At 47.0% G+C, this 27,811-nt stretch overlaps 1 protein-coding gene across 2 annotated transcripts in view; it reads right to left on the bottom strand.

The window, feature by feature from the left end:
• The window catches only part of CARHSP1 (calcium regulated heat stable protein 1), a 36,341-nt gene extending 8,986 nt beyond the window's left edge, over positions 1-27,355 (bottom strand). The window contains exons 1-3 of one of the 2 annotated variants that reach the window (XM_087733334.1): positions 27,268-27,355; positions 7,643-7,835; positions 6,000-6,122 (exon numbers count right to left, since the gene is read on the bottom strand). In XM_087733334.1, the coding sequence (XP_087589460.1) occupies positions 6,000-6,122; positions 7,643-7,815 (296 nt within the window). In that variant the 5' untranslated portion in view covers positions 7,816-7,835; positions 27,268-27,355. Of the gene's footprint in view, positions 1-5,999; positions 6,123-7,642; positions 7,836-22,780; positions 22,904-27,267 lie in introns of those variants that run through there. The other variant, XM_087733335.1, reaches the window with a different exon arrangement.
• Positions 27,356-27,811: the final 456 nt, after the last annotated feature.

The raw sequence follows: 27,811 nt of genomic DNA, 5'->3' as shown, positions 1-27,811 counted from the left end.
GTACTCCTGAGTTACAGGCACTATAAGCATAATCTCCTGAGATCACAACACAATGCACAAGCAAAGCACAGCAAGCCCAGGATCTCTCCAGGGACCCAAGGGTGCTGTGTGTCAACATCCCAGGGGAAGTATAGGGTGAATTCTCCAAAGGCATCGTCAAGCATGGGGTCAGGAATCCAGCCTGAAGGACAGCCTGAAGGCCTCTCTGCAATGCAGCATTTTCCCCTTCAGAACCTAGTACTAGCAAACTGCAGAAAACCCACAAGCGCAGCACATGTTCTTTCTGTTCCATTAAATCAGCTGCTTTTGCAAAATAAAATCTTTAAAAAACCAAGAGTGTGGTCGTTCATTCGTCACTGCTCTCTGGTGAACTGCCTCCTTGCCTTGCCCTTGCAGCTACACAGGCTTCAGGCCAAACCCCAATGAAATGCAAAAGCCTGGAGAGCAAACGAGTACCCATCATCTGCCCGCTCCCACATACACTGGGAAAGCAGAAGAGTGGGATTCTTATACAGTGCTCTGAAGCACATAATTTGATCTGCTGCTACAGGCACCCGCACCCCACCTCCCCCACGCCCCTTGCTCCGTGCCCCCAGGACCCCCCTCTGGAAGGCGAGCTGATACGAACCTGCACGTACAAGCAGCCGCCCCAGCACAAGGCGGGGGACCTCAACAGCCAGCACTGCAGGGGTTCCCCATCTGCTCTCCGGAAACGTGCCACGTCTACGGGAAGAGTGGCAGGAGAGTGAAACCGAAGCCACCAGAGCCGTTACAGTTCAGCAACAACCCAACCGGCTCGTGTTTGTCAGAGCTGACTTACTCCCGCTATGAAAGAACAGCACATGAGGTAAGATACCGAGAAGGATACAGTTCTCAGCACTGATGCTACAATAACACCATCAATTTGGTGACAGTGAATCATCATACAGGCTGGGGGAAATGAAAGCATTAACAGTACATGTCACTATTAAAAATATAATTAAGGGCTTTTTAAAAATTTCACTCCAGGCAAATGAGTTTGCCTCTGCTTCCAGCTTTCCAGAGCCATTATCTGGCATTACCATCTCAGCAACTCCTCCATCCCCATGCTCGCCAGCTAGGGTTTTACACTCACTACTAGCAAGCACATTTTGTTCTCTGTTCTGGAGAAGGGCGAAGTATTAAACTGAGAAAAACAAAATCTCGCCACATTCAACAAGCCATAACATTTTCCTAGTACGACTGTTTATACCAACTTGAGAAGTGTTTCCAACAAACACAAGGAAGCAGGACTCGCCGTGCACGCGATGCAGAAAGCAGCAGCGAGCCTGTGCCTGGCGCCTTTGGCTGGGTGGCAGGGATGCGACAGCTTTCTCGTTGCGCCAGGCCACGCGTCTGCGGGCAGGAACGGCCGCTGAGGTCAGGGTGCGTGAGCTGGCTCTAACCTGTCCATCTCGGGTCCCGACGGTGTTGCAGTTGCGGTACAGGGTTTCAGCCACAGATGCTTTACCCGCAGACGGACCCAAGAAGGGGCCATGGGTGCTGCCAGGAAGCTGCCACCACCTGCAGTGACTGCCACCAGAGCCACCGCCATGCCTCTACGTGCCACACGAGAATGGCTCAAAAGGAAACGCTACCACCTACCAGCATCAGCATTTCCAGAGAACTCCAGGCTGCCGTGGTTAATTGTACAGTTTTGTACATTTGTATGTAATCAGTTAAAAAGGAGAACTGGCTCTGCACAAGTGTTATCAAAACCCAAACCAAACCTTCTCTGCAGTCTTCAGAGCCACTCGTTAAAACAGACAAAGCCACACAGACAAAACACACCTTTAAAACCTGCATTTTAAACTGGCATTTCTTATACTGTATATCTGCCCACACCTGACAAGTCCAATTTCACAGTAATGCAGCTTTGCTGCAAGTTCCACTCATAAAACATGTCCATATGCCCACATTCACCTTAAACCCTCGCACAGATACTGAAATTTAAAATTTTCCGGATGCTAAGTGAAGGAGCTTTTGAACGCCACATATATTTGACCTTATTTTTAGGCTAATGCTCACTATGGAAATGAAACCGCCACGCTAAGTGTTGTTATCTTACAAAAATAAATGGAAAGCTATGGGAAACAGGCATCCCATTTTATGGAAGACATTTTCATTGAAGTGTAACCTTACAGCTCCCCAAGCTTAGGGAAGAAAAAAATTTAATTCCGCAAATTAAATTTTTATGTTTAAAATCATATTAATCTGCAAGATAGACGGCTGGTCCCAATGCTCAAAACCTTCACTAATCATCACAGCTTAGTGATGAACACAGAGGAACAGTCTACCTTGCCGAATCCAAACAGGCGTACCATTTTATCCAAGTTCCTGAAATCCTAGCTTTCAGGCAGAACTGATTGAGGAGAAACAATCCTCTCTCATTTCACAAGTAGATGCCTATATCGCACTGAGACAGTGAACAGATTGATGTCTCTCTCACATTCAGGTTTAACTAGAGCAAAAGAGGTAGAAAAGAATCGTGTGATAAACATAAGCAGTATCTCAAAACTCACGCTACGCAAATCAGAGTCACTGCAGTCCCTTGAGCCACAGCGATGGTTACAGAATGCTGCTGCAATAAGCAATTCCCATTAATAAAGGACAACATTTCTATTTCACTGTGAAATAAACTGAAATGAAAGGCATTATTAATTCGTCTTTCCAATGCTGCCTTGCATCGGAATTAAGACAGTGATACCATCACCCTCTAGCACTAAAAGCTGTTTCCAACAATTCAAATACACTCAGAGTAATTAAAGAACGCAATGTGCTGAAACCTTCAGTACTTCAATAATAGCACTTTTTACTAACAGGTTGAGGCAGAAACATCAGCTATTTTTCCATTTAAGTTCTGACACAGTACCTACATAAAAAACATTTAAAACAGTGGCCCAGTCCTGGTTCAACAGAAAAAAAAATCCTGTTGGCTTCAAAGGGGCAGATTGAGCCTAGAAAAGTTGCACAAAACACATCCTTCAGTCCTACAAAATTCATATGAACTAACCTTGCTAAAATGTTTCTGAAAGAGCAAGGAAAACAGTCTTTGAACACGTAAATTATAGGCTTAAAGAGGAAAGGCATCATTTACCTGCTGTGGAGATGGAAGGAGGAGTGAAGGGCCATATTGAAAGCAAGGGAGATGTCAGTTAAATACCAGTAACAATTAAGAGCCAGGTCTGTTAATTAGAGGAAGAGGTCACCCAGGGAGGCAGTGGATCCCCAGCACTTGAATTGTTAACAGAGCGTTGGGTAAAGCATCTGCAAGAAAGGCACAGACGCCTTCCAGCAGCGGAGAGGGTAGAGGAGGTCCCCTCCAATCTTCTCATCTACAGTAAACTTAGGAGAGCTGCCATGCTGGAGAAAGACTGCAGCACACCGCAGCACGGCATACGGAGACAGTTCCCCACTCGCACGAGCATTAAAGTGAAATGAAGTAACTAAAAATGAAGAGAAGCAGCCTGGTCCAGCAGGTAGGGCACTAAGTTGAGACCTGAGAAGCCGGAGCTCAGGCTGAAGGTTGTACCTGAGCGGGCCAGAGCCCGTCACCCCCTGCCCACGCAGCGGCTCTTTATCCTTTATCTGCTCCAGCTTTCCTGCGCAGGGGCGGTCTGAGGGCACGGCTGGGTGAGGGTGAGAGCAAGCAGAGAACTGGACACGCATCAGCAAAATAAACACGCTGATAATACATCAAGAAGCGTGGTTGCCCACAAACTTTTACAACCTTGGTGACTCGTTCAATAGTGTTTTTAGGATAGAGCGAGTGGGTGGAAGAAAGGGGAGGGTGGCACACCACATTCAGGGTACAATTACTCAAATATAGCTTATTAATGGCTCACAGTCAAAGCATTTTGAAAGCATACGGGATCGATATGCCAACCAGCACAGCCCACGAAGAGGGGACTCCTGTGAGAGGGGGCCTCTCACACAGACCACCAAAATCACAGCAGCCGAAAAATGTTTTTCATAATGTCATAAAGGATTTCAGTATAGGAGACATATGGGAGTCTTAAATAGTCAAACAGAAAAACATCACTGGAGTATCTAAGAACTATAGCTGATTGGAGGGGGATTGAGGGTAGGAGCAGTTAGCATACCCAGAATCAAGTACTGGGGTTCGGGCCCAGAGACAACGATGTGTTGGGCCATAGGATAGGAACTGGGGAACACTTGAAAGGTTAGTTCACATTTTATATAGATAAACAAAGGGTAGCCCCAATCAAAAAGTTATCTCTAGGGTTTTAAAAGGGTTAATTTCACATAACTGAAGAAAATTTTACCAAACTAATTGGAAGAGAAAATGTAGAGGATAAAAACAGGACTGAAAATAGACAGTTCTTTAAAAAGAATTCGTTAGAGGGCTGAGAATTCATGTTTCTGTGAGAGGGCTGTTTTAACTAAACCCTTGCTGATCAGTAACTGTATAGGTCAGACTAGATGCTCACAGTAAAATTTTTAAATTGTGATATAAGAAATGTTATTTTTAAGTTATTCAGGAAATAAGGAGAAACTGTGCATTTGTATTAGATGAAAGAAAACAAAGATATTAAATAGCATTTCCTTGGGCTGAACACAAGTCAGACCACTCAGTCCATTTGCATCCATGAGTCCTAAAAAGCTTTGGCTTGCCAACGCCCGTCATGCAGCAACATTTCAGAAAACTGGAAGAAGGCCAGCGGGCTCCTTCTCCAAGGACACATGCTACACGCACAAGCAGCAAAGACAGCTGGGGCAATGTGAGTAACTTTGGTAAGGCTTTTGTTGACTTGTCACCGGACAACCACTCCAAACAACAAATAAGGATTACACAGCTTCAACACTGTAAACAATATGTAGACTAAAAACTGGTGATAGATCTAAAAGAGAGAATAAACATTGAGCAATCTTAATACACAACCTCAGAGATCAGTTTCAGCCCCCATTCTGGTCAACATCTCAATCTAGAAACAAACACAAGATCGTTTATTAAACCTTGCAGATTAGCCAAGCAATAAATAACAAGGTGCAGCCACGGAGCATGCTCTGGATCCCTTGGCTGGCAGGGCCTATTCAGGTAAGGTGCACTGCAGTGCAACCAAATACGAAGTCGTACATCTAGGAACAAGGAATGCAAACACTGCTGTCGGGGATGCCAGACTGTACCTGGGACTGCACCAAACTCTGACGCTGCAAAGGATGCCGAGGTCAGAGCAGATAAGCAACTCAGCAAAAGACTAGGGACGAGAGGGCTAATGCGATTACGGGATATACAGGAAGAGAAACAGAGCAGGAGTCTGGAGGAGATTTTATCCCGTATATTGAAAGTATGTGTACAGTGTATTGTTTTAAAATATTTAAATTCTACAGGACACTTAGAAAAGAGACTGGAAAAACTGTTTTAGACTGGAGAAAAAATTCTCAGTGAGGGACTTGAAAAGCTTAATGTGTTTAGTTTATCAAAAGGTAGATTCAGGCATGATGGTTTTCAGCGTGTTCAAGGCAAAAAAGTGAAGCTACTAATGAACCCTTTAACAGAGAAAGCTTCAGCTATAAACTGCTCAAAACTGAAGGTAGACAAATTCAAGGAAGTAATAAAGTATGACTTTTCTTAACAGTAAAGGTAATTAACCTTTAGATTAATAATGGTACAAGCAGTGCAAAGTAAAAGTAGTGAATGTTCAGTGCTATAAATCTTTAAATTAAAACTCGATACTGCATAGATGATTTGCTTCAGGTAAATGCAAGTTTCTGGGTCTGGGTGAAACTGCACAGCTTATTCTAAGAGATATGACAGGATCATCTTCTGGTTTTTAACTCAACATATTTATAGTAATACACGAAAATAATCTGTCGCTGCCAGTAACATCTGCATAACTCCTCTTTGATGAGGTAAGGGTGACAGATTATAAACCATTCTTGTATCTGAAATGCCAAAAGCATTCAGTAATTAAGGCAAACCAAAGCTCCAGCCTTCCTCAGGCACCCAGATGACTTACTCAGAGATGTGTACAAAGATGTCGGGCCCTCCATCCGCAGGGGTAATGAAGCCATGGCCTTTGGAGCGACAGAAGCATTTACAGACGCCTTTGTAGATGGGACCCTCTGATGCTCTCACAGTTCTGCAAAAGAAAGCACAAAAAGAGCGGTTCATCGCTGAGCATGGGTGTGACAGCTCCCAGGTGTGTCAGCCAGAGCACACCACGCAAATGGGCACAATGGTCCAAATACTCACTCCTGGTGAGTATACTCCTTTGTAACAACTGCTTAATACTCAGTTTCATACACTGCACATGTTTTGCCTGTAGCCTTTTTAAGGGAGGTAAAGATGATGAAGGTGTTTGCTAGCATTAGAATCCATCAGTTGTCATCTTGAATCTATCTGCTGTATCACCCTGCCAAAGTTTCTTTTAGACACGTGTTTCTTTTTTGCCTCATTTTGAATACAGAAGTAATAATACAAAGCATCATTGAGATTGATGCTGTTTAAATCCGCATGGATAACTCTTGAAGAAAAGAGCTGGGTAACACTGCAAGAAGCAAAAAGGAAAAAGCATGCCAACTAGATTAAGCAGCACAAAATAGGCTCGCTGCGAGTTTTGAGATCTTACTTCCACAGCGTTTCACTTGGCATTGCCAGACCTCCCTTACACAGAAGTAACTGCCAGACTGTGGCAGAAGCGCAATGGATTGACCACAGCTTCATGTTATTACCCTCAGACCCTGATTCAAAAACCACTGTGATTAACAAAGAAGCCCACATTGCCTTCTGCAGGTCCGCACCTCACTGGGAGACCCATCGCAGGCACTGGGAATTTTTTGCAATGGCCAAACCTTGCAACACCATCCTCTGCTGCTGTGCTGCAGAGGAGTCCCCTTCGGGCAGGGGGCTCCCAGGAGCCTGGCACGGCACTACGGGGCCACAGGAAAGCTCAGAGAAAGCCAGCTCTGCTGTAGGATCATTACCTGAAATAACTACAAATGGCAACAAACCCCATCTCATTTTATGGAAAACCTCATAGAATCTTAGAGAATCAGAGATCAGGGTTCATATCTTGAAAAGCAACATATTCTTTTACAGGTCTATTTGAGCAATATTAAGATGGAGATACGAAAGCTGAATAGGAAAAGGAAATAAGCCCTCTGAAAAGTGACAGGGTCATGGACCATCCCTAAAATGTAACCTGGCTGATTGCAGCACAGGTGTCAGGACTGAAAGAACTAAAACCTCCAGTGAGGTCTGGTCCAGTGCTTCAGGGGTGGTGAGAAGAGAGGTCGTGCCAAAGGAGAAACACCAACAGGAACTGGTCCCGAGAGCCACAACCCAGTGTCTGAAGTGAAGCAAAGCTTCAGACAAGAACCTCTGTTTTGAAAAATCTCAGTGTATTTTCCCCTTCCTGTAAAACCCTGGTCTTAAAGAAAAGACTTTGAACATCCTTTACGCAAACAAAGCATTGAAAAACTACAGGCAATTTGGACTAAAAGTCTAGTGGCATCAGAATTTATTGGAGAAGAGATAACAGTAAAATACCAAAGCATCTTCCAGATACAACCGTCCCCCCTGGCTCCCTTCACCTCAGCAGAGGGCCAATCATTCTGCCCAAAGGTTGTGTCTATGAAACACAGGCTTCCCAGTACTCACGCTGAAAACGTCCTGGTCCGTCGGGTGGGCAGCGGACTGGGGATGAGGTACCCTCTCATGGGCGACGGGGAGCGATCTCTCACCCTGCGGTTTTCAGGCAGATGGAGAGAACTGGCTGAGGGTGCAGAGGTGGGGGACTGCTGCGAGGCAGATGAAGTGGGCTCAGAAGACATTCCTGATGTCTGAGAAAAACCTAGAGAGACGAAGAGATCTGACTTAGCCCAACATGGGAATTGTCTTAAAAGTCACAAATTCTTCAGCTGATGATTTGGTAAGAATATGACTCACTTCCTGCAGACGTACACACGGACACAGTTGCACCAAAAGCTCCTGCTCACTGTGTCAGTGAGTTCATTTTTTTAAAGTTTATTTCTTTTTAAATCTCATGGCTTTTGTAAGCTCTACTAGGAAGCACCACTGAACACAGATTACTCAACAACTACCATGTATTTGCTTACTCCTGCCTCGCTCACAGGCAATGGCTCCTGAGGCAGAGCTCAGCCCCAGCACTAGGTATTGGGGTGCCCCACGCGGCTCCCAGACAGACGGGGTTTGACGACAGAGGAGCCTCCTGCATCTGCACACAAACACAAGTTACAAGGAAGAAACGCTAGAAGAAGAAATGCTGAAATAAAGGCTGCACCTCCACTGCTGGAGGTTAGTTTTGCTGTGCAATCACCGATGCCAACTTCATTGCTGCTGCTTCAGCTATTAGCACAGCTCTGTCAGAGCCCGTGACACCTTCGGCTTGACTGCAAGAAGAAAATCATACAAATGCTCCTTGATTCAGAGTCAGACAGTTAATTTTCTCTGCCAAGGACAGGAACACGGACAAAGCCAGGAGGCAGTGGCTGGCTGTGAGGAGGTAGCCCCTCCAGGCTGCAGAGATCTGGCAGAGCCAGCAGTCCCCTTTGCTAGGTCTGAGTCTGCCACAATCTGCCAGCAACTGGGAAGCCAGTAGTCCACATCTGCATTCAGACCCTCAGCAGCCCACATCAGACTTGCTCTTATCCACATCTGACAGCAGAGAAAGGAGAAGGTCCCTTTCTCAGCACACCACCAGCAATACACATCTCGTCACACAACAAACAAAACTCACGGAATCCAGGGAAAGAGAAGGACTGATAACAAACAGCAGCACTTCTACATACACGAATGCATGGCTTACAGGTGCAGCAGTGACAGAAAGAAGAGAAATCAGTCAGCACTACTCTGGTATTACTGTACAAGTCCCCGTCCACACTGGAAGGGGAATAAGCTGTATGAAAATAACCAATAACCCACCACACTCTTACTTAAAAAAATCTAAAATTATCTGGATATCTGGATGAGTTAGCAAGAAGTGTGGCAATTTGGGTCAAGAAAATATCATGAAGGCAAGAAAAGCTGACTTTAAGACCCATAGTTTCATTGAACTGAAATCTCATATCCATTATGCACCCTCCTTTCGACACCCACACTCCCTAGCCCATGAATTATGGAGTGGATCCTTCACATGACATTTGAGAGATGCAGCCTTCTTGTCAATGACAAATTCCCATTATTTCTTCCCGAAAGTAAGGACTAAAATTAAAAAGGCCTCTTAAGAATGAAGTCACCGGGGAACAAAGGCTTTTGTGTTTAATTGCTCAGGGTGCTGAGAAGGTAGAAGTGGATAGTCATGTTCCCTCGTGTACCAGCTTGAGCTTTCCACGCTGTTCTCAAGAGCAACAACTCAGCTGAAAACAAAACTACAGCTTTACGGATGGCGTTTGCCACCCACGAGCTAATGCCCTGCCCAGCGTCATGGCACAGCGTTCAGCTGAGACCGAGATGGTAACACCAAAGGGACAGGATTTTCCAAAGTTCCTCTTCCTCCAAAGAGGCCTGCTGTGCAGGCGGGTACTGAGGAAAGTCTCCTCAGATTGAAAGACCTCTCCTTTGGGTGCCTTGCTTTCAAGGAATTCATGTTTGACATAGCAGGACTATAATAAGTCACAGGAAAAATAGGAGCAAACAATTGAAACCTCATTCTGATAACTCAGCACACATGGTCTGGCCTTCGCACGAGTGAAAATGCAGCTTTCAGAATCGCACACTTTCTCTCCTAATCTGAATATAAACCAGCTTGTCAGGTGACAGGCAAAATGCAGAGCTATTCATCCATCCACAGCAATACAGTAGGGCCAACCACAAAGTACTGCCCGTCCCCTTCCTCAAACAAGGGTAGAGAGGCAGGAGAATTTTCCCTTCTTTCTTTAAAACACAGATGAACCACAGAAATATTTACAAAGAAGGCTAAATGGAGTTAGAAGTGTGCTAATGTACGTTATTGTTCCCGTTTATGTTATTTTTGTGCCCTCTGCTCTGTAAACATAAAATAAAACAGTGACGTAGAACATTCAGTGCCATTCCACTGTACAAATACCCTTTTTGTTCTTTGCCCACGGCCAAAGTAGATGAATGGCCTCAACTCTCATAATTTCTATTACACAAGTCCTAAATTGTGATCAGAGCTCGGTGAGAGCTGATACACAAATGCACGCAGCTGGAGGCAGCCAGGAGCAGCTACGCTCGACTTCACACCCGCTGCAGCAAGCAAGTACAGCACAGAAGAGGAGGGGATGCCAGCGAGCAGCAATAGGAAGCCTGTGGCTACGCTACAGCTCAGGAACATTCTGTATTGGCATGTATGTTGTATCACTGCATGTGCAAGTACACCGGCACATCTGTTTGCCCCTTGGGCTTCTCCGGCAATCGTAAAAATCGGACACGATGAAAAGGATCGGACGCTAAATTACCAAGTTTTACCACGTGCCCTGCATACAGTGGGATGACAGCAGCTCCTGCCTCCTGCAAACCTCCTCTCGGCTTCCTCGGTGAAGAAGATCACTTCATCTGAACCTTTTTGAAGACAAAGGTGGAGTTTAGCTATTTCCGTTTGTTCTGGTGTGGCCACTGTCTTGACGTTGTTCGTACTGGGATTAACTCATTTCCATTGGCAGCATTCTCGAAGGAGCAGAAACGCTACCCCCACTCGCACGCACAGCTGGAGGCACTCCGAGGCTGGGCAGTGTTTGCGCAGGAAGCCTACAGCAAACACTCAAACCAAAACCCCATGCCCCCAGCCCTCCTCTACGCACAAGTTTGGCCTTCCAAATGCAGTTACTGGTAGTCTTCAAAGATGCTTTTCAGATGTTACCCTGGGTTCTGAACTGACCCTCTGCAAATCAAGAATCACCCTTGGGACTCAGACAGCTGCCTACCAGCCCGTCCTCAGCAGCCACGAATGCCTTCCCCTCTTTGTGACCAGCTGAACAAACATACTTTCTTACCCCTCCCACCCTGTTTCCATTAGTTTTCCTCTGTCAGCCACCACTCTCCACCTCCTCATGGCAAGGAGGCCATCGCACGAACCCCAGACAGCACTAACGGAGCACCCTGCCCCAGCTCCCCACGAGCATCCCGCTTGCTGTGCCTTGTGAAGGCAGCCAGGACTTCACAGCAGCAAATCATAGCTACAAAAAGCCCAGCAGCGTGAGATTCCAGCTACGACAGAGATGAGGGACAATACAGACACTATCTCTCTTCTGCTTGAGCCAGCAAAATATTTGCCTTTGGGTATTTAGAGAATAAATGTAACACGATGCAAGGTGGTGACATTTTCAGGCTCTTTAGGAAACTCCAACCATGTGCCGCCTTACCCTTAAATCTGCCCATATTTCAACATGCACCATTTATCTTTCACCAACATGATTTTTAAATAATTTTTTTTAGACTCTAGGTATGCACCAAACTAAAATATAAATAAAATAAATCATAGAAGCATCATGGAAACAATAGACGAATTTAACATTTCAAAGCAAATTTTTTTTAACCACACTTTTTTTCAGAACAATTGGCCAATGTGTACACAGAGACCCAAAATGTCATCTGTAACAGGTGACCTAACAAAGCACAGAGTGCAATACATGCTGCAGAAATTTCTGAAATTCTCCATAAAATACTACCAAAAGAATCTATTGAAGTAATTAAGCTTGGGGGTATGTAAGTGCCACCATCATTTCTCTATATATCTATACATCTTTTTTCTATTCTTCTTTAAGTCTACCCCATACCTCTAAAAATACCCTAAAAATAGCAGTTTTGGGGAAGTTACCCATTCTGACCAGCACAACACTATCGTGGAAATCTAGTCTCACTTTTAATTAAAGGCAATGCCTGGAAAAAAGTCAAAACAGATAGGGCAGGGTGACAGACTCGAGGAAATCTCTCCATCTATGAATGGTTTCTTTTTCACACAACAGATACTGCAGAACCTCCGGTGGGCACAGAGCTCATCCCCAGGAAGCATTGCTCTGCATGCTTCAGTGCCCCAGCACAGAGAAAAAGCTCTTTCTAGCCTCCTTAGCCCTGGAAACGACACTGTCTGGAGGAGCTGCTTTCAGAAGGTACCACGATGGCCTATGAACAGCACAGCACTGGCCACACACGCCTGGAAAACCAGGCCTTTCCTCAAAGAGGGAGCAAGGTTTCTGTACCCCAAGAGCAGCTGCTTTCAGCTGGCTTTTGCTGGAAGTTAGCTCTTTCATTTCAACCTCTAAGAGGAATGTGGACATCTGAAAATTTGTTTGTTTTCTGGGCTTTCCTTGGATTTAGAAACGCCAAGAACTCTTTTTAAGTGACTTCCTTTTAAACGTCCTGGTTTCCAAATTTATTCTACACATCTGCATTTCTTTCCTTCTGTAAGGAAGCCGTGTGGATAAAGCCCTGAGCTTTGCCTGCTTTTCTGCTGACAGCTACAAGCTCTTCTCAGCAAGAGAAAAAACACAGCTCAATGGCACACGGTGAGCCACACAGAAACTGATTCTGCTCCAAAGTGCCCTTTCCCAACAGTATGTCCCTTGCTCTCAAAGAGTGAAGGCACCGGGACCCTCTGCTCCCCGCACTACCTTGCACTGATGAAGGAGAGGAACCGGGGGTGCTTGGCTCCCAAGTGTGCCCCCAGCTAAAGCAGCTCCCTGGCACCTCTCCGAGGCGCCTGAGCACCCACTCACCCTGAGCACCAGGCCACAGCACGGCTCCCACCTGCAGATTCTTTCCAAAGCACTTTAAGGCACTCGGACCCCAGTGCACGCAAGGATCGCAGCGCCACAGAGCGTCACAGCACTCCTCCTGCGTCACAGAGTTAAGCGCTTACAAAACACACACAATTACAAAACAGCTGGTTCAAAAAGCTTCCCCTTCCAGCTTAGTTTGCATGACTAACCTTCCACAATTAATGCTGGTATTTCAATTAACACTGAAATTCAGAGGAGTTGCAACACGCATGTGACCTGTCAACACAAAGGATTATGGTATAAACATTACGCTCTTAGAGGCCGCAGAGGAGTGGCCACATACTGCAGTGATTTGGCAGTTAATGGGGACCAGGACGTTGCCCAACCATCCCCATGTCCAGTAAAAGCCTAATTATAAGGTAGGCAAAATACAACAAGGAAAATTCCTATTGCTGGTCTGTGCATACAATTTATTTGGATTAAAACAAGGTTGAGTTTAAGCAGCAACAGCTGTTTCCAAGCAGTCTCAGCGGCAAGCACCTTTTCCCCAAACACTGTGGCTGCCCTTCCGCTCCTCTAGCGAGCAGCTTGCTGCGTCTGAAAGCAACGCTGCCCGAGCAGCACAAACCAGCCCCGCACAGCAGAGACCACAGAACAGGGTGGGAGAGGAGCCAAGTCATCAGCAGCCTGTAAAGTATATTGATAAAGATGAGGACTTCTTACAGTCCAGTATTTTCCACTGTTCATGTAAGCTGACAGATGCACTTAAAAAATGCATTTAGGTTAGGGAATGGAGTGGATAGTTACGTTAGGTACATGTTTCAACTGGTTTATGGTTACACCGAAGGCTATATGGTGATACCCTGTGGCTCATTCTATCAAAAATACAGAGGAATCAAGATCCCCTCTCGCTGGAAATCCAGCATTTGCCATGATTGATGGTGCATAAACTTCTTGCTCCCAATTGCCCAGAACAGAGTTAGCCAGCGTCCTTTGCTTGTAAGCAAACACAGGAGGACGTAACCAGCTGCAGCGTGTCGGCTGCCAAAGGTGACAGGGCTCGCTAGGATTTGCCTAAAGGGAGAGCGTCCACAGTAATATGAGGAGAACCAGATTTCATCCCACATCTTGTCAAGAAGTATTTCAGTGGGAACAGAACACAACAGCGCCCAGCAGTAAGGTAACTTCCTCGGGACGATGCCAGGCAGCAGTCACCGAGCTGGGAACGGCACAGAGCTCTCCCGAGATCAGCACACCTCCCCTCACTCTTACAGCACAAGTCCAAGACTTCAGCCTGCTTACAAAATCTCACTTATCTAACTCTTTTGGTTTAAAGAACAGATTAAAAGAGATGGAAAACTCTCCCCAGCTCATGGCGAGCCTGGACGAGCAATGACAGGCACGCATCCTCCTCCTCTTCCCAAGCAAGGGTGAAGATGATGGGTGAAGATGATGGTGATAATTAGTGCATGCTAACCAAGTGCAAGTGTCGCCCAGTGACTTAAGTTCCTGTGCACATATATTATTGGCTAGCATCATCAAGTATTTAAATGACAGTCACCTGCAATGCTGTTCACTTTGCTCTGGTTATCTCTAGTACAAACCAAAAAGTCCACAACAAGGCAGGGCTGGCAGGAAGAAGGGGAATTCTCATGAGCACCCGCCATGCCCACGCTGTCCTGACTGCAGGCACAAGGCCATGAGAACAGCATGAGAAGGGCATAGAAACAGCAAGGGAAAAGTGCTGTTGCAGCAGCTCTGGGAAACTCTGCCTTATCAGCCAGGAGAGAAGGCTGCGGTGCTGCAAAGAGTGGGCCCATGGCATTGCCAAGGCAAGGCTGGAACAGACCGAGCCGTGCTCTGCACTGGAGCTGCTGTCTGTATGGCGTCAGCCTGTCCTTTGCACTGAAACCCACTCCCGTGCGGCGAGTGTGGGCATCTCCAGCGCCAAGCTGCATCGTACAGTGAAGATGTAACATTACCTGAAAGGTAAGCCCACGATAAGTCTAAAGATCATGCATACAGCTTCATCTGTAACCTGCTCATGCAAATCCGCAGGTTACAGAGCACCATGATGAAGTAAGTGCGGGAGACAGACCTGCACATCAGCCCTTGCATTGCCTGCACCTGAGCAGGACACAGCAGCCTCTCACCAACCCAATACGGCGGGCCCAGGTGGGAGCCACCATGGTGGGGACGAGCTGTGACACCCATCCATGTGCTGCTGGGGCAGCTGACGGCCCAGACCTGAGCCAGTCCAAGGCACAGCTGCAGAGAGATCGTGAATCATCACTCCTGGACTAGGAAGATCACGATGCTGAGCCAGCACAAGCCTGGGGTGTAACACCCGGCGTCTTGCCTTGCTTTCAGGCTGCCAACTGCTTTCTGCACGAACTGCCAGTCTACAAACGTGGCTGTTTCTGTAGCAGCACAGTGACACTGTGTCGCAGCACTGCCCAGCTGCTGCAAAACCACTGCCAGCAACACCCACGCTGCCAGAACCACCAGGAGCAGAAGCACATACGCCAACTCCCAAAGCCCTGCTCCAAGGAGGAGCTTTCCCTGGAGCCAAGTACACAACACATCACCTCCAGTAGCAAGTGTTGGTTTCCCCAGATATGTCAGTCTTCACATGTCCCATACAGGCTGTAATAAAGGGACAGGGAAGTGTGAAGGGAGACCACAAAAGGAATTTTTCAGTGAGGATGACTTTACTCAGTCTGACGCTGGTAGCCAGGTGTGGCTGCCTAGGTCAGAGTTAAGTATAAGGTGAGTACACAGTAGTGCTTACCCTCAATGTCTTTCCAGCATCCTGGATGTACAGTTAAAATAAATGCCAAAGTAAAGGTTGCATAGTGGTATTTAATAACCTCCTATGAGTTTTTTCCAGGCCCTTCCTGAGCTCATATCATCTTTTAGCACCCGCAATATCCTGTGGCAAGGAGTCCCACAGCTTAACTGCCATGTGAAAAAAAGCATCTCCTTCTAGTGGGCAGTGAGGAGTAGCCCTTTTTACAGAGAAATTAAGAAAGAGCAGCGAGATCAAAAGACAGAGCATAGCAAATAAGGTAAGAAAAGGAAAGGGAAGGGCATAATATGCAAGCGACCGAATGGGAAAGAAGCATTAGCTCAGAGGAGCACACCGGGAAGGGTGCAGGCTTATTCGTAAACCAAACCTCAAATTTTCCACCAGAAGTGACATAAATGGGATAGAGAGCACAAGGAGCTAGAAGCTTCTTTCTGGTGTTTACACATCCCTCCCCCTTTTAAATTTCTAAGTACCAAAGAAAAACCTTATGCCTTTTTAAAACACATCTTAGTACTTCTAAATCACTCCGCTGATTTGTCACTTGAATGGCTGCCATTACTCTTTCTTAGACAATAAACCCTACTAGTATCAAATATTTCTAAATATTTAGCTTGTCAACAAGTTAGCTGGTTTTGGCCAGAAACCAGATATTATCTATTCAATGTTTTATGGTCTCCAGCACAGAACCATTGTACTGATCACTCCAGATTCCTGCTCCCTTCATCACGCCTCCATTAGTCAAGCCTGAGAACTCTGTTCTTGGATAGCAAAGGCAACATTTAATACATCTCATCCTATTCTTGTTAAACCGACTCAATCACAGTAAACTTCCCTATTTCCCAGATGAAATATAATATACGGCTGAACAGGGAACAAGCTGTCCCTTCCAGCGCTTGCTCTCAAGCTCCGCAACTCAGCTCCTCCTTCAGTGCTTTTGCAAGTCTGAAGCTCTCCCTCTTCCATTACTTCCATGCTGGCACATCCCAAGTGAATTTATTCCAGGATTTATTTCATTTTCGCAGAAAATATTTATACCAAAACATGAGAAATCTCTCATGTATCTTGTGTCTAAGCGTCTCAGGGCTAATCTACAAGGCAAATGGGCTTATACAGTGTCATACTATTATAAAGAGTAGTTATACGTATGTAAATCCCAAGGCACTTTTGAAAAGTTCTCCCTTTTTCAGCCTCCTCTCACATCACAACACTTCAGCCACTATTACGGGTAAATTTGTTCATGCACAACTTTGAGCCTTTTAAGGCTACTGAAATCCCCTGAAATATTTATGTGGCTGAAGTGTTACTCAGAACAATTAGTTCACTGTGTTTCCTCCCTAATCAACATTTTCAATAGGGGAAAACAGTTCACATTATAAAGATCTATAACCATGGAAATTTATGAGGCATACAAGTATTGGCAAAGGAAAAAATAATCCTCTGAGGATATTTCATCTGCCAGCATTACAGCAAGAGGCAGATGGCAGGGTGCAGAGTCAGAAACCACTCACAAATAACTTGATCCTCACGCTGGTACCGTGAGGCACCCGCAGACCCCAGACTCCGTTTTGCCAGGCCTGGCTCTATTTTCTGGCTGTCCCAATGCACAGGCCATCTCCCAGTCTCACTGCCTGACACCTCCTATATGTACTTTAAAGCATCTTAGTCTAATAACCTGAGTATATTTCAATTAGATCTCTCAGAAATCAACTAAACAAAAGGTTTGTGATTGAGATGTCATTAGGAACCTGCATCAATATCAATTAATGACCAACAGATATACAGTTTACTGAAATACTTTAGGAAACAGAAAATCCTCTGCATCTGACACAAGAGTGATTTTTGTTGAGCAACAAAGAAATGCTCTTGATTTCCATTAAAGCCTCCTCCTGTCCTATCACGTCCCACAGTTTCCTACCTGCATCCTACTTCCCAGGCTCCAGTGGCACAACGGCTCCCTACACAAGTGGCTGCACCCACAATAGGTTTTTCTACCACAGCAGAAGTCTTGAAACGACATTTCACCTGCTCAAAAGGTTAGCGACTGGCCTCATCACTCCAGCAAAGACAGCTTGATGAAACGCATATTCAGCCTATGCTAATTGACAGAGCACTCAGAGGTGTAGAAAGGCACATTCCATTAAAATCAAACAAAAGGGAACATTTTCACACATGCACACTTAAGATAGGAGATGGGATGACAGACCTAATTTTAATGGAGAAAGTTCATATATATATGCTTACAGATCACTGGCCCATTTAACAATTGCAATTCTGTTTTTCGCTCCACCATATTTCTCAAGCCAATTTACAGTATATCTCACCATGCTGTACTCAAGCTTGTGCTTGTGACCCTGAGTGTCCTCATTTCCTCAGGTCTAAAGTGGAGATAACAACCTCCTTGGCAACAGCATGGTGAGGACCAGCTGTGTCCGTACCTTTGGATACAAAACCCTGACTGAGCTGCAGAGGTTCATCAGGCGGACGATAGCAAGCCTTGGTTCCCTGCTCAAATCCAGAGTCGGTCTCACTCCAGTCTGGATCATACCGCTGCAGAGGAACGAGACCTGAAAACAGACTTCTTGCAAACCAGGTTAATAGAGGGACATAACACTCCATCGCTTGCCTCTGCCAGTGGGCAACTGTGCCGTGCCTCCTCAGCGGGCGTCTCCACCGTGGCAAGGCTTCGCTACTGCTGAGCCCTCCCCAGCACCCGCCCCTCCTGCGGCCCACGTCTCTGCCCCGCAGCAGCAAGCGGAATGCAGCACGCCCACTGCCAAGGTGCCTGTCCCAAGACCAAAAAACCTCCCTACGAGAAATTCCATTCTGCTTTTGGTGAGAAGGAGACTGAGGCAGTTTATCTTCACGCTCTGCATTCACGAGCGCCGTTCGCAAGCAAAAGTCATACTCACGCTCCACCGGGAGGCAAGTGCTTCATCAACACTATAAAAGTAATGCTTAGTTCTTGACTCTCAAGCTGAAATTGTCTTAATTTGTTTAACTAAAGTGTATAGGACAAGCACTACATAAATATACATATTGCACAAATCTGTTTTTTCTTATGTAACCAAACTACTTGCAAAACAGAGACTGCATAACCAAACACACAACCAAACCACTCGCAAAACAGAAAATGTTGCCATTTTACCTTACGTCTCGTTAGACCTCTCCTCAGCTCAGCCTTGGCAGCACAACTATCCCCACTGCGAGCTGCTGCTTTAGGTAGCTCTGTGTGGTCTACTGCACCGAGAAACAGGTAGTCCCTATACAGTGTAATCAAATCCGTGATTGCGTGAACAGCAATAGAGCCAAAGCACACACCCACGGCTCGCAGCCTCCGGAACCGCTTCAGGGACAGCAGCCACTTCAATAAACACCCTGAGCCCTCTGGAAACTACACGTTATACAAAACCTCCATCGCATCCCCTTGGCCTGTTTTCCAGCTTGGAAAACATCACTGATAATACCCTTTAGACTTCCAGGAAAAAATTCTTTTAAGTCTCAAAAATGGCTTACAATACCAATAGTCCAGCAAGTCGACTGTAGGCAATGCATCGCTCTTAGCCAACTAATGAGAAAATGGGACTTACAGAGAGTTTGATTGCTTTCCCCAGTTACCACGTGTGCACAAACTTGTCTTTCTTGCTCAGCACATCCACTCTCTGCGTTCAGAGCCAGTTAAACAGCAAAAGGAGTCGTATTGTGTTTTACCGCTTGCAAAACCGCAGCGCCAGCACAGGCACGTGTGCGAGGCTGGATTTTGTGCCTACTTACACATCAACAAAACTATTTACCACGCTGTGATTTTGAGCGCCGTGGCTCCAGCAATGTGCTGGAAGTGTATGGAACAGGACAGAGCTGTCCAGAATCACAGATGCTGTCGCTATTATTTATGTCTACTGTGTTAATGCTCAAAAGCCAACACAGACCAAAGCAAGGGAACAGGCGACATATACTTTTCAGGGAAGGTAAAAATCAACTGTTATAGCTGAAAAAAAGCAGATGAATTTTAAGGCATGTATGTTCCTCAGGTATAAAACTAAAAATCAATATAGAAGCACATGTTTAATAGAAAATCGTACTAAGCATTGTATTACAGCAGTCACTACCCCGAAGAGCTGTATCTACTTCAACTGCAAGCGCAGAGGGAATGGGGGACACAAGCAGAGCAAACACTGCACACAGCAACGGCAGTGAGTGCCTTTATGAAAGATAATTTTGATTCGATTTACCTGTTTGGCCATGTGCTAACAGTTACATGACCTTAAGAAGTTAACATCTTCCAGATTTGCTCACTGGGAGCTGATAGCAGCCTCCCACGTGCACGTAGCCACACACCAGCAGCACAACAGGGTAACCAGACCTACTATCCAGTGCCAGGGCTCCTGCACCAAGCCTGGTGGAAGGAGCCAAGAAAACGGCCAAACCTAGAAAACCATATGTGAGGGCAGGGTGCAGGCAAGCAGGGGGGGCTCTGACAGCCAGCTGGCAGTCTTGACAGGGACAGATGAAACCCAAAAGCAAGCTGGGCTTCTGCCTGCCACGCACACCCAGAGCGCAGGTCAAGCAGCCCAGCTGGGAACAAGCCCCGCACACACACCACGGGACGCGCCAAGGATGGAGATGCATCTTCAAGGCACCCCCTCACACAGGGCTCTCTGGGAAGCATTTTCGTATATCCAAGATTTGCAGCCCAACACCCTACCCTGCGAGCTGGGACGCACCGCCTCTCCTGCCAAAAGCAGGCAGGAGTCACGCCTGCAGCCGAGAGGAACGGGCTGCTGGCGTGCTCTTTCCGACAGCAGCCCCATGCACACAGCACTGGGGTGCGGTCCTTCCCGCGAGGGTTTAACACAGTGCACAAAGGGTCTGCACAGGAGTAACATAAAGCTGAAACAGGCTCACAACCAAGAGAGATTCAAGATCAGCGAGAAAACGGAGGCAGGGAAACGTGTAACAGTGCCTTTGTTATTTTTATCTAGACCAATGTTTTGCATGGAACATGGTGTTACACACGTAAGAAACCTCAGGCAAGCTTGCACGTCCACCTGCCTCAGAAGCAAGCCGTAAGTCCAGAACGAGTCATGTCATGGCACTGGGAAACCAGGTGCATGCACCTCTGGTGGGTTCACCCTGGTCTTGGTGGCCAGGAGATGCAAGGCTGCATGGCTCCACATCGGTGGGGTACCAGAGAGAGAGTTCATCCTCAGGATCTGTGCCAGGGAAGGGGCAGCACTGCAGCCCAGACACACTAAAACGTTTAAGAACAAATTCGATTAGGATCCCAGACCTCAGTGCCAGCAGCCTACTGAGTGTCCAGCAAAAACACTTTTCTCCCCACAGGGCTGTGATATATACCAAGACAGCTCTGCACTACCTTTGTTTCTTATTTTATTCCTCTAGGAAGATTTTCAGGAGAGGTTTGTCTCCATAAAAAGCCTGAGGGATGGAAGGGTGGGAAAGGTCAGCCTGTGAAAAACTGACAGTGCAGGCATCAGTATGATGACACCGTGACCCTGGGATGCTGCCGGCAGCGCCTGTGCAGCAGCTCTGCCAGATTCAGCCTGGCCTGGCTCCAGCAGTGAGTTTCTTTCTGAAGTCCCTGCTACTGTGGGTAAAAAACACTGCAGTGCATCTTGTCCCCAGGGAGAGAGGCCTTCCTTGCCTGAACCTGGCGCCAGAGAAAAGTAAAAATAAAATTTTAAAAAATAATATATCAGAAGACGGTAGAGCTGCACATATATATATATGAAGATACATTTTCTCCTCTAGAACCTGTGTTCTAAACATCAGTGACAGTAATTTTTAGGACTCTGCCAGAGTTCCTGGGATAGGGAAAAGCAGTCTTTCTGCATGGAAACAAAGTGCGTGTTTATTTAGAAACTGAGACTTGTGTAAGATCACTTTTCAGACACACTTTCCGTAACACCATAAAGCAGAAAGTGAATACAAATATTCACTCTATTTACTCTCTCCCCTACCAGTAAAATGAAAAACCCACCACATGAAATACCTTTAAATACTTTAAGAACTCCTTCTACCAGTCTCCATCACAAAAAGGCTCTATGAAAAGGCTATCACCACATTTCATAATCCCCATTGCTAGATTTTCTCCAAATATTGGAGGAAACAGAGTCACAATCTACACAGCCGAGTAAATTCTGCCTTTCCTGGCTGCTGTCAGCAGAGCTCCTGGCCTGGACATGTCACTGCACAACAGGCACTGCCTTGCTGAGCTGCATGGAAAAATCCAAATCATTTATTTACACCTCAGTAACAGGTGCAAATTTTGTAAACAGGATTTTTTTTTTACCTTTGGCAGTTTCATTTACCCTTTTAAGTAATTGTCAAGAAGTTGCAATCATGACCCTGGTTTACTTTAATCAAGTAACTGACGTAACTGAGAACAGGCAAATGCCTTCGACCAGCCTTCTGAAATGATACCACGAAGAGAAAGCCACAAAACAATAATCACTGAGAAGGCAGGAGCTCATAAAACAATATAGTCCATAACGCTACAGTGCCTTGGTCAACCCGACTGGCTGCACAATGTAAACAAACCAAACATTAAACAAGTACTAACGTGAAAAAAAAATTCCTCCCCAATGAGACAGGCAAGATTAAATGTTTATTTCCTGGACACAGGCTGCTCTTTGTCTGGGCAGTCTCTTGAACAGCAAGTGGCAAAGAATTTGAAAGCTTCGGAAAAGCACCGCTCCTGGAAAAGCCTTAAGATGCAGAGTTGTGCCTGAAGGAAAGCAGCGTGACTCCCCATGGCAGAGCTGCCACGACAGAATACACCATCCCTCCCAGCCTGCCCAAAACCAGCGCTGGGAAGGCAAGGTGAACCTCAGATGCTGGGTTGGCTACAAACCTCCCTACTCCTTATCCCAACAGTCAACTGCGCCAACAGCCTTTTGGAAGCAGAGGTTCACACTCCGATTCTCAGAAATACTTTTTTTTTTTTTAACTGTTAGTCACCAAAAAGCTGCAATTGCAGCAGGCAGCTGTGCCTCCACACCAACTGGCAGTCTGTCCTCCATCACGGGACACGCACACCACTGCTGATGTGACATGCAGCACACTACACATGGCTGAGCAAGACAGAGACCCACTGCTACAGGCTCCAGCAGCGCAGCGTGGGAGCGCTCCTCACACTGGCCACGCTCCGCTGGTGTCTCACGGCTGCAGCATCATCAACGCTCAACCCACCTTGGCTTCCCACCCCAGTTTTGCAGCAGTCCCCAGTGCGTTAGCTCACAAGCTCCCACTCAAAGTAGCACCAACGCGTACCTTGCTTTCCTTCTTGGGATCAGCCTTAGCTCTTAATGCTCTGCCACTTCGAAGTCATATGCTGCTCATGAGGCATGGCAAAGGACCAGCGTGGTTTAATATTCAAGAGAAACTATCAGGTCAAGGTTCTCTGTTTTCCTTCGTCCCTCACAAAGCGGTCTGTGATCAGATCAGGCACAGAGCCATCGGGGTAAAGAACACGGCTGTGCGACGTGGCGCCCACAGGCTTACTTGCTTTTTCCAGAAAACTGTAATAGAGCCCTTCCCTGCAGCGCTGCCCTCAGTGGAAAACCACCCAGGGATTTAACTGCAGGTTATTTTGTTTTCTCTGTGCCTTTATCCCTCCACTATCTGATCACCTTTCAAAGGGCGGCGGCAGCTCAACCCCAAGTTTACCTTCCCAGACCCTGCTGCTAGGCGAAACGTGGTCACAGGGCACCAAACAGAATTATGACGCCAACAGCCCAGCAAGAACCCAAAGGCCAAATTCACATTTGCTGTCCTTGAAACACCCTAGTATTTAAACATCTGTCGAGACCTTCACCCTATCTCCAGCTCCTCCCTGAAGAAATGCAGAATTCGTGGCAAGTGTTAGATTAGCCTGCAGAGCCTAACACTCACACCGTGGATAATGGGTCAAAAATTTAATGTTAACTTCCTTTAGACTACTATTCAGTTTCCAAATTGCATTAATAATGCAGCAACCTCTTAATGCAAGTGTCACTACCCCAAAGACACTCAATCGTTATTTAAAAAGGATTTCTTAGGTTACTTCATTATTTATCCATATTTTAAATTGACCCAATGAAAAAAGCAGGTGTGCAACAGCAAGTAACCAGGAAACCTCTGAAAACAGTCAGTAATATTGTAGCATTGGAGGAAGCACTCAAAGGAAACCTGATTTCACTGAAGCAGGAGGGGGTTCTCCAGGCTTTTGAAGCCCTCCCTGTCCATTAGCGCGAGGTCAGGCTCGCAGGGCAGAGCCCTCGCCCCATTTAGCCATAAGCCCTACGGCCAAGCCTGAGAAGATAGGACTTGACTTGCATGGTATTTTACAGCTTCCCTGGGGGAGAATGAACAATAGAAGCACCACTTTAATGTGCTCCACATGCCCCAAAAATGACAGAAACGGAAGCTAAGTGTCTTTCTGCACCAGGCAGTGACAAAGAAAGCGTCGATTCGGTTCGCCTCCAAGACGCACCTCACAGCTGCCACCGAGGTGGGGATGGTGCTCTGAGGTGCCACCTCATGACAGAGCGGTTCCCATCCCTGCATCTTCTGTTTCTTAATGTCTTTTTTTTCTTAGTAACTGGCTGAGGGCAAAAAAGCGAAGTCTTCCTCCACAGCAATCTTGCTTGCGCCTGTTTACAAAAACCAAGAGGCAGCTGTTTATTCTCAGAAAGGGAAGACTGTGCAAGAGGCAGTGCTGCAACAGGGAGAGTTCAACGCCGCGTGTGCGGCGGTCTTTGTTAGCTGCACAGACACCATTCATTGCATCGTTCAGCGCTCTTCCTGATAACATGGGTTGTATCACACAAGCTATATCCACACACATCATGAAAAAGGAGAACAGGCACAAAGAAAAATCCTGAAACTGCTACCTAGCTAGCAGAGGTCGGCTCAGAGGAACAAAATTACAGAACCGAAAGAGCAGAGAGCAGCGCAAGGCTACGGCTGCTTCCCCCGGGCTCTGAGTTACCCCCTGCAGCCCCCAGGGACCATCCGGGCAGGCAGCGATGAGCGGAAATGAGCCGAGATCAGCGCGGGAGGCAGAGGAAATGAAGATTACCGTCTGTCCAGGGGGCTGCCTTGGACACGAGGAAAAGGCGATATGAGACTGAGACAGAAGGAAGCAAAACAACCGTCTCTACCCTGCCCTGAGAGAAAAGGGAGAGCGGTTAGTCAGATGAATGCTTTCTATTTTTCATTTTATCTGTGCTACGCCGGGGAGTGACACATCATGCAAACCCAAATCACCACTCTGCATCGCTCGTTTCTCTACAGTGTTTCAGTTGTTTCTTTTTGTTTAGTTCTCCACATCAACCTGTTGCAAAAAGCATGATTTGAGTTTTGTTTTTTTTTAAAACTGTTGTGGAGAAAAAAAACCCAAACATGCCATTTCATTCCTTTTTTCCTCCTCAAAGATTGCCACCCCTCTGCTGTGCAGAGCGCTGCTCCCAGCCCCGCTGCCTGCCGGCCCCGGGAGAAGGCAGCTCCCAGCCCCAGGGGAGGGATGTGATCCCCACTGGCACCAACTCGCTCCCCTCCCCTGCTCCAAGGTGGAAGTTGATGGGTTTGGCACTTTTCAAACTCAATTCCTCTCCTTAGTCTCTGTCAAAAACCTTCCAGATGAGGCGCACATTAACCATCAGCTCTCACCACCAACATCCAGAATATTTATCAACATATACTTGAACAGTTACAATCTCATTAAATTTTGCTAACGATGATCCTCAACAGGCTTCTTCCAAGTTTCAAGCAGTTGCTATCAATCCCTGCTGAGTCTACCCAATGGGAAGTGATCCAAAAGCGGTTCCTGATAGAAACTTGAGACAAAACCAGACAAAAAGGTGAAATCAGCAACAGCTTTCACCCTGAAGCCACCCTAGCCACAACCAGCAGGCCCCAGCTGCTTCTGCACCCCACAGCCCACTCACGGTGAAATGGAAGCAGGATTTCTTCTGCCACCGCCAGGCTTAGCACCAAGAACAACCTGGCCCATTGCCTGCTGGTCCTATCACCTAGAAATAACCCCCCAAACCCCACTTCATCCGAAGAACTACATTGCGTGTAGTGTAATACCAACATGGTCTGGCAGTTTGCCATCAGGGAGCTTCACTAGCAGTAGATACATTCATATTCATGGTGCATTTAATTCTGCAAGTGTATATAAAGACTGGATTCACCAAAAGTACACTACTACCCAAAAAGCAACAGTCATAAGAGAAGGCAGAAGTGAGCATTACCTGGCCTTATCGGGCTACTTTCAAATTACTTGTATGCAAATATTTCTGTGCTTACGTGCATGCAAGTAAAGGTGGGGATGATGCCGGTCAAAATATTTACAACCATGGGCAAACCACAGTGACAGAAGCTCAGGGCAGCGGAGAGGGTAGCTGTAGCCAGAAGCAAGTGCCCAGGACATGGGGGGACAGAGAGGCAGCACAGCCACACGGTTGGTCTTGTCACACGTGGGTGTCACGATGCACACAGGGCTGTGGGATGAGCTCCAGCCTCAGCTTTGCCCCTGCAAAGGGCCACTCACAAGAACCATGTCCTCCCTCCTTTTACACCCCAACGTAGCATGTGAAAATATACCCGGTGCCAGGGAACAGTCACATCTTTCCTACATTTTCTTTGGCGCACACAATTTTCTTCTGTAAACACACAAAGTCATCATATATGCATACTTGCATATATGAAAAAAAATCCTTACTATGTGTTAGTTAAGCCTCTTTAGATTTAAGAAGATACTAAGCTGCATTTATGAAAGTGCAAGCCCTCTGCAGCTACGTTCACAGGACTTGCTGTCTTTCATTATTAGTAATCAACAGAAGGAAACAAAACATATTTGCCAAATATAATAATAATTATATTTGTAATATAATTACAAAGTAACATCATAATCAGAAGGCGAAGGTTAAGAACAGCAGTCCAAAAAAACCCTCTCAACCTCACAAAAAATAATGTCAGGAAGGTCACGTCAAACCAGCCTTAAAATTTTCTCCAGACTCTCCAAGAAATCAAATGTGTCACCACAGAAGGTTTTGCAAACATTTCTCAGAAGCAGCTCTGCAGTTCCAGCAAAAACAGTGTCAGAAAAGAACTTGAAATCCCCTCCCTGAAAGCCAAATTCAGAGGCACAGATCCAAAATTAAGCTCCGAGGCTTCTCTACAAGGGCAAGTGACACGCGTACACATCCGACATGCAAGGGGAACACGAAATAAGGGTTGTTTTCCCCAGTTTTAACGAATAGAGGTGCTGACCGTAAGAGCGAACCGTTCATGCCACAGCAACACACTCTCTAGCAAGACTCTCTAAGAAGTTTTGAAGTATCCCCCTAAGCAAGCAGTGCTGTTAGACCTTGTTCTTCCCAGGGGGAGAAATCTCTGATTTCGCATGCTTTGTCTTTCCCGTCATTTATAAAAAAGGCAATTCTGAGCGTAACAATGACACACCCCCAGTTCCTACGTGCAAAAAAAGCACAAATAAGTGACAAAGAAAAAGAAAAAAGGGGAAAGAAAGCAAACTAGCCGTAGTATCTTAAGCGAAATAAATCCAGCGACGAGGCGAGCGCGGCGCACCGCCCGCAGGCAGAGCCGGCCCGGCCCCGCTCCCCCGCCAGGTGCTTCAGCCCCGAGACGGGCTGCCCGAGCCGGCAGGTCCGGACAGCACCTTCCCCCCTCGCCCCCCGGTTCGCCCCTCGCTCGGGAAACACCACAAACAGCAACAAAAAAACCGAAGAAACCCCCCAAGCCCCCCTCACCTCGGGGAGAAGGCGCGGCGGCCGCGGCGGGCCGGGCTGGCGGGCGGCGCTGGCGCTGGCGCGGCGCGGGCCGCGCTATGAGGCGGTGAGGCGGGTGAGGCGGGAGGGCCGGGCCGCCCCGCTCCGCCCCGGCCGCCGCCTCCCCGGGCCGCCCCGCCGGCCTGCCCCCGGCCCGGGCGGCTCGGGAAGCACAGCCGCAAGTCGGCGTCCTCAGGTGCGCGTTGCCAGCCTGAGAGCTTTGGGGTTTTACCTTTTATTGCCGCGGGCCGCGCCATTCCGCCGGCGGGGGGCACGCAGCCGGGGCGCCTCGCCACGCCGGCGGGCTTGTCCCCGGGTGGCCGCCACGGGGACCCCCACGCTCGGCCCCCAGCCTGTTTGTCAAAAAGCAGAAGTACACCAGTGAAGTGAAAACGCTGTGAAAGAAGGGATGACAGGGCCGGAGAGCTCAGTAAAACCAGCTGAAGTTGCAGAAGAATAATCCTGGTACGTTTTCCCGAATTTTGCAATGACGAAGGACGAGGAACCGAGCTGCGGTGCAAGCTGA

Source organism: Nipponia nippon, unplaced genomic scaffold (assembly GCF_047370975.1).
Source record: "Nipponia nippon isolate SJK-2023a ecotype South Korea unplaced genomic scaffold, ASM4737097v1 scaffold_5, whole genome shotgun sequence".
NCBI classification, from domain to species: Eukaryota; Metazoa; Chordata; class Aves; order Pelecaniformes; family Threskiornithidae; genus Nipponia; species Nipponia nippon.
Note: the sequence above shows the minus strand (reverse complement) of the source record. Positions and strands in the feature narration are given on the sequence as shown.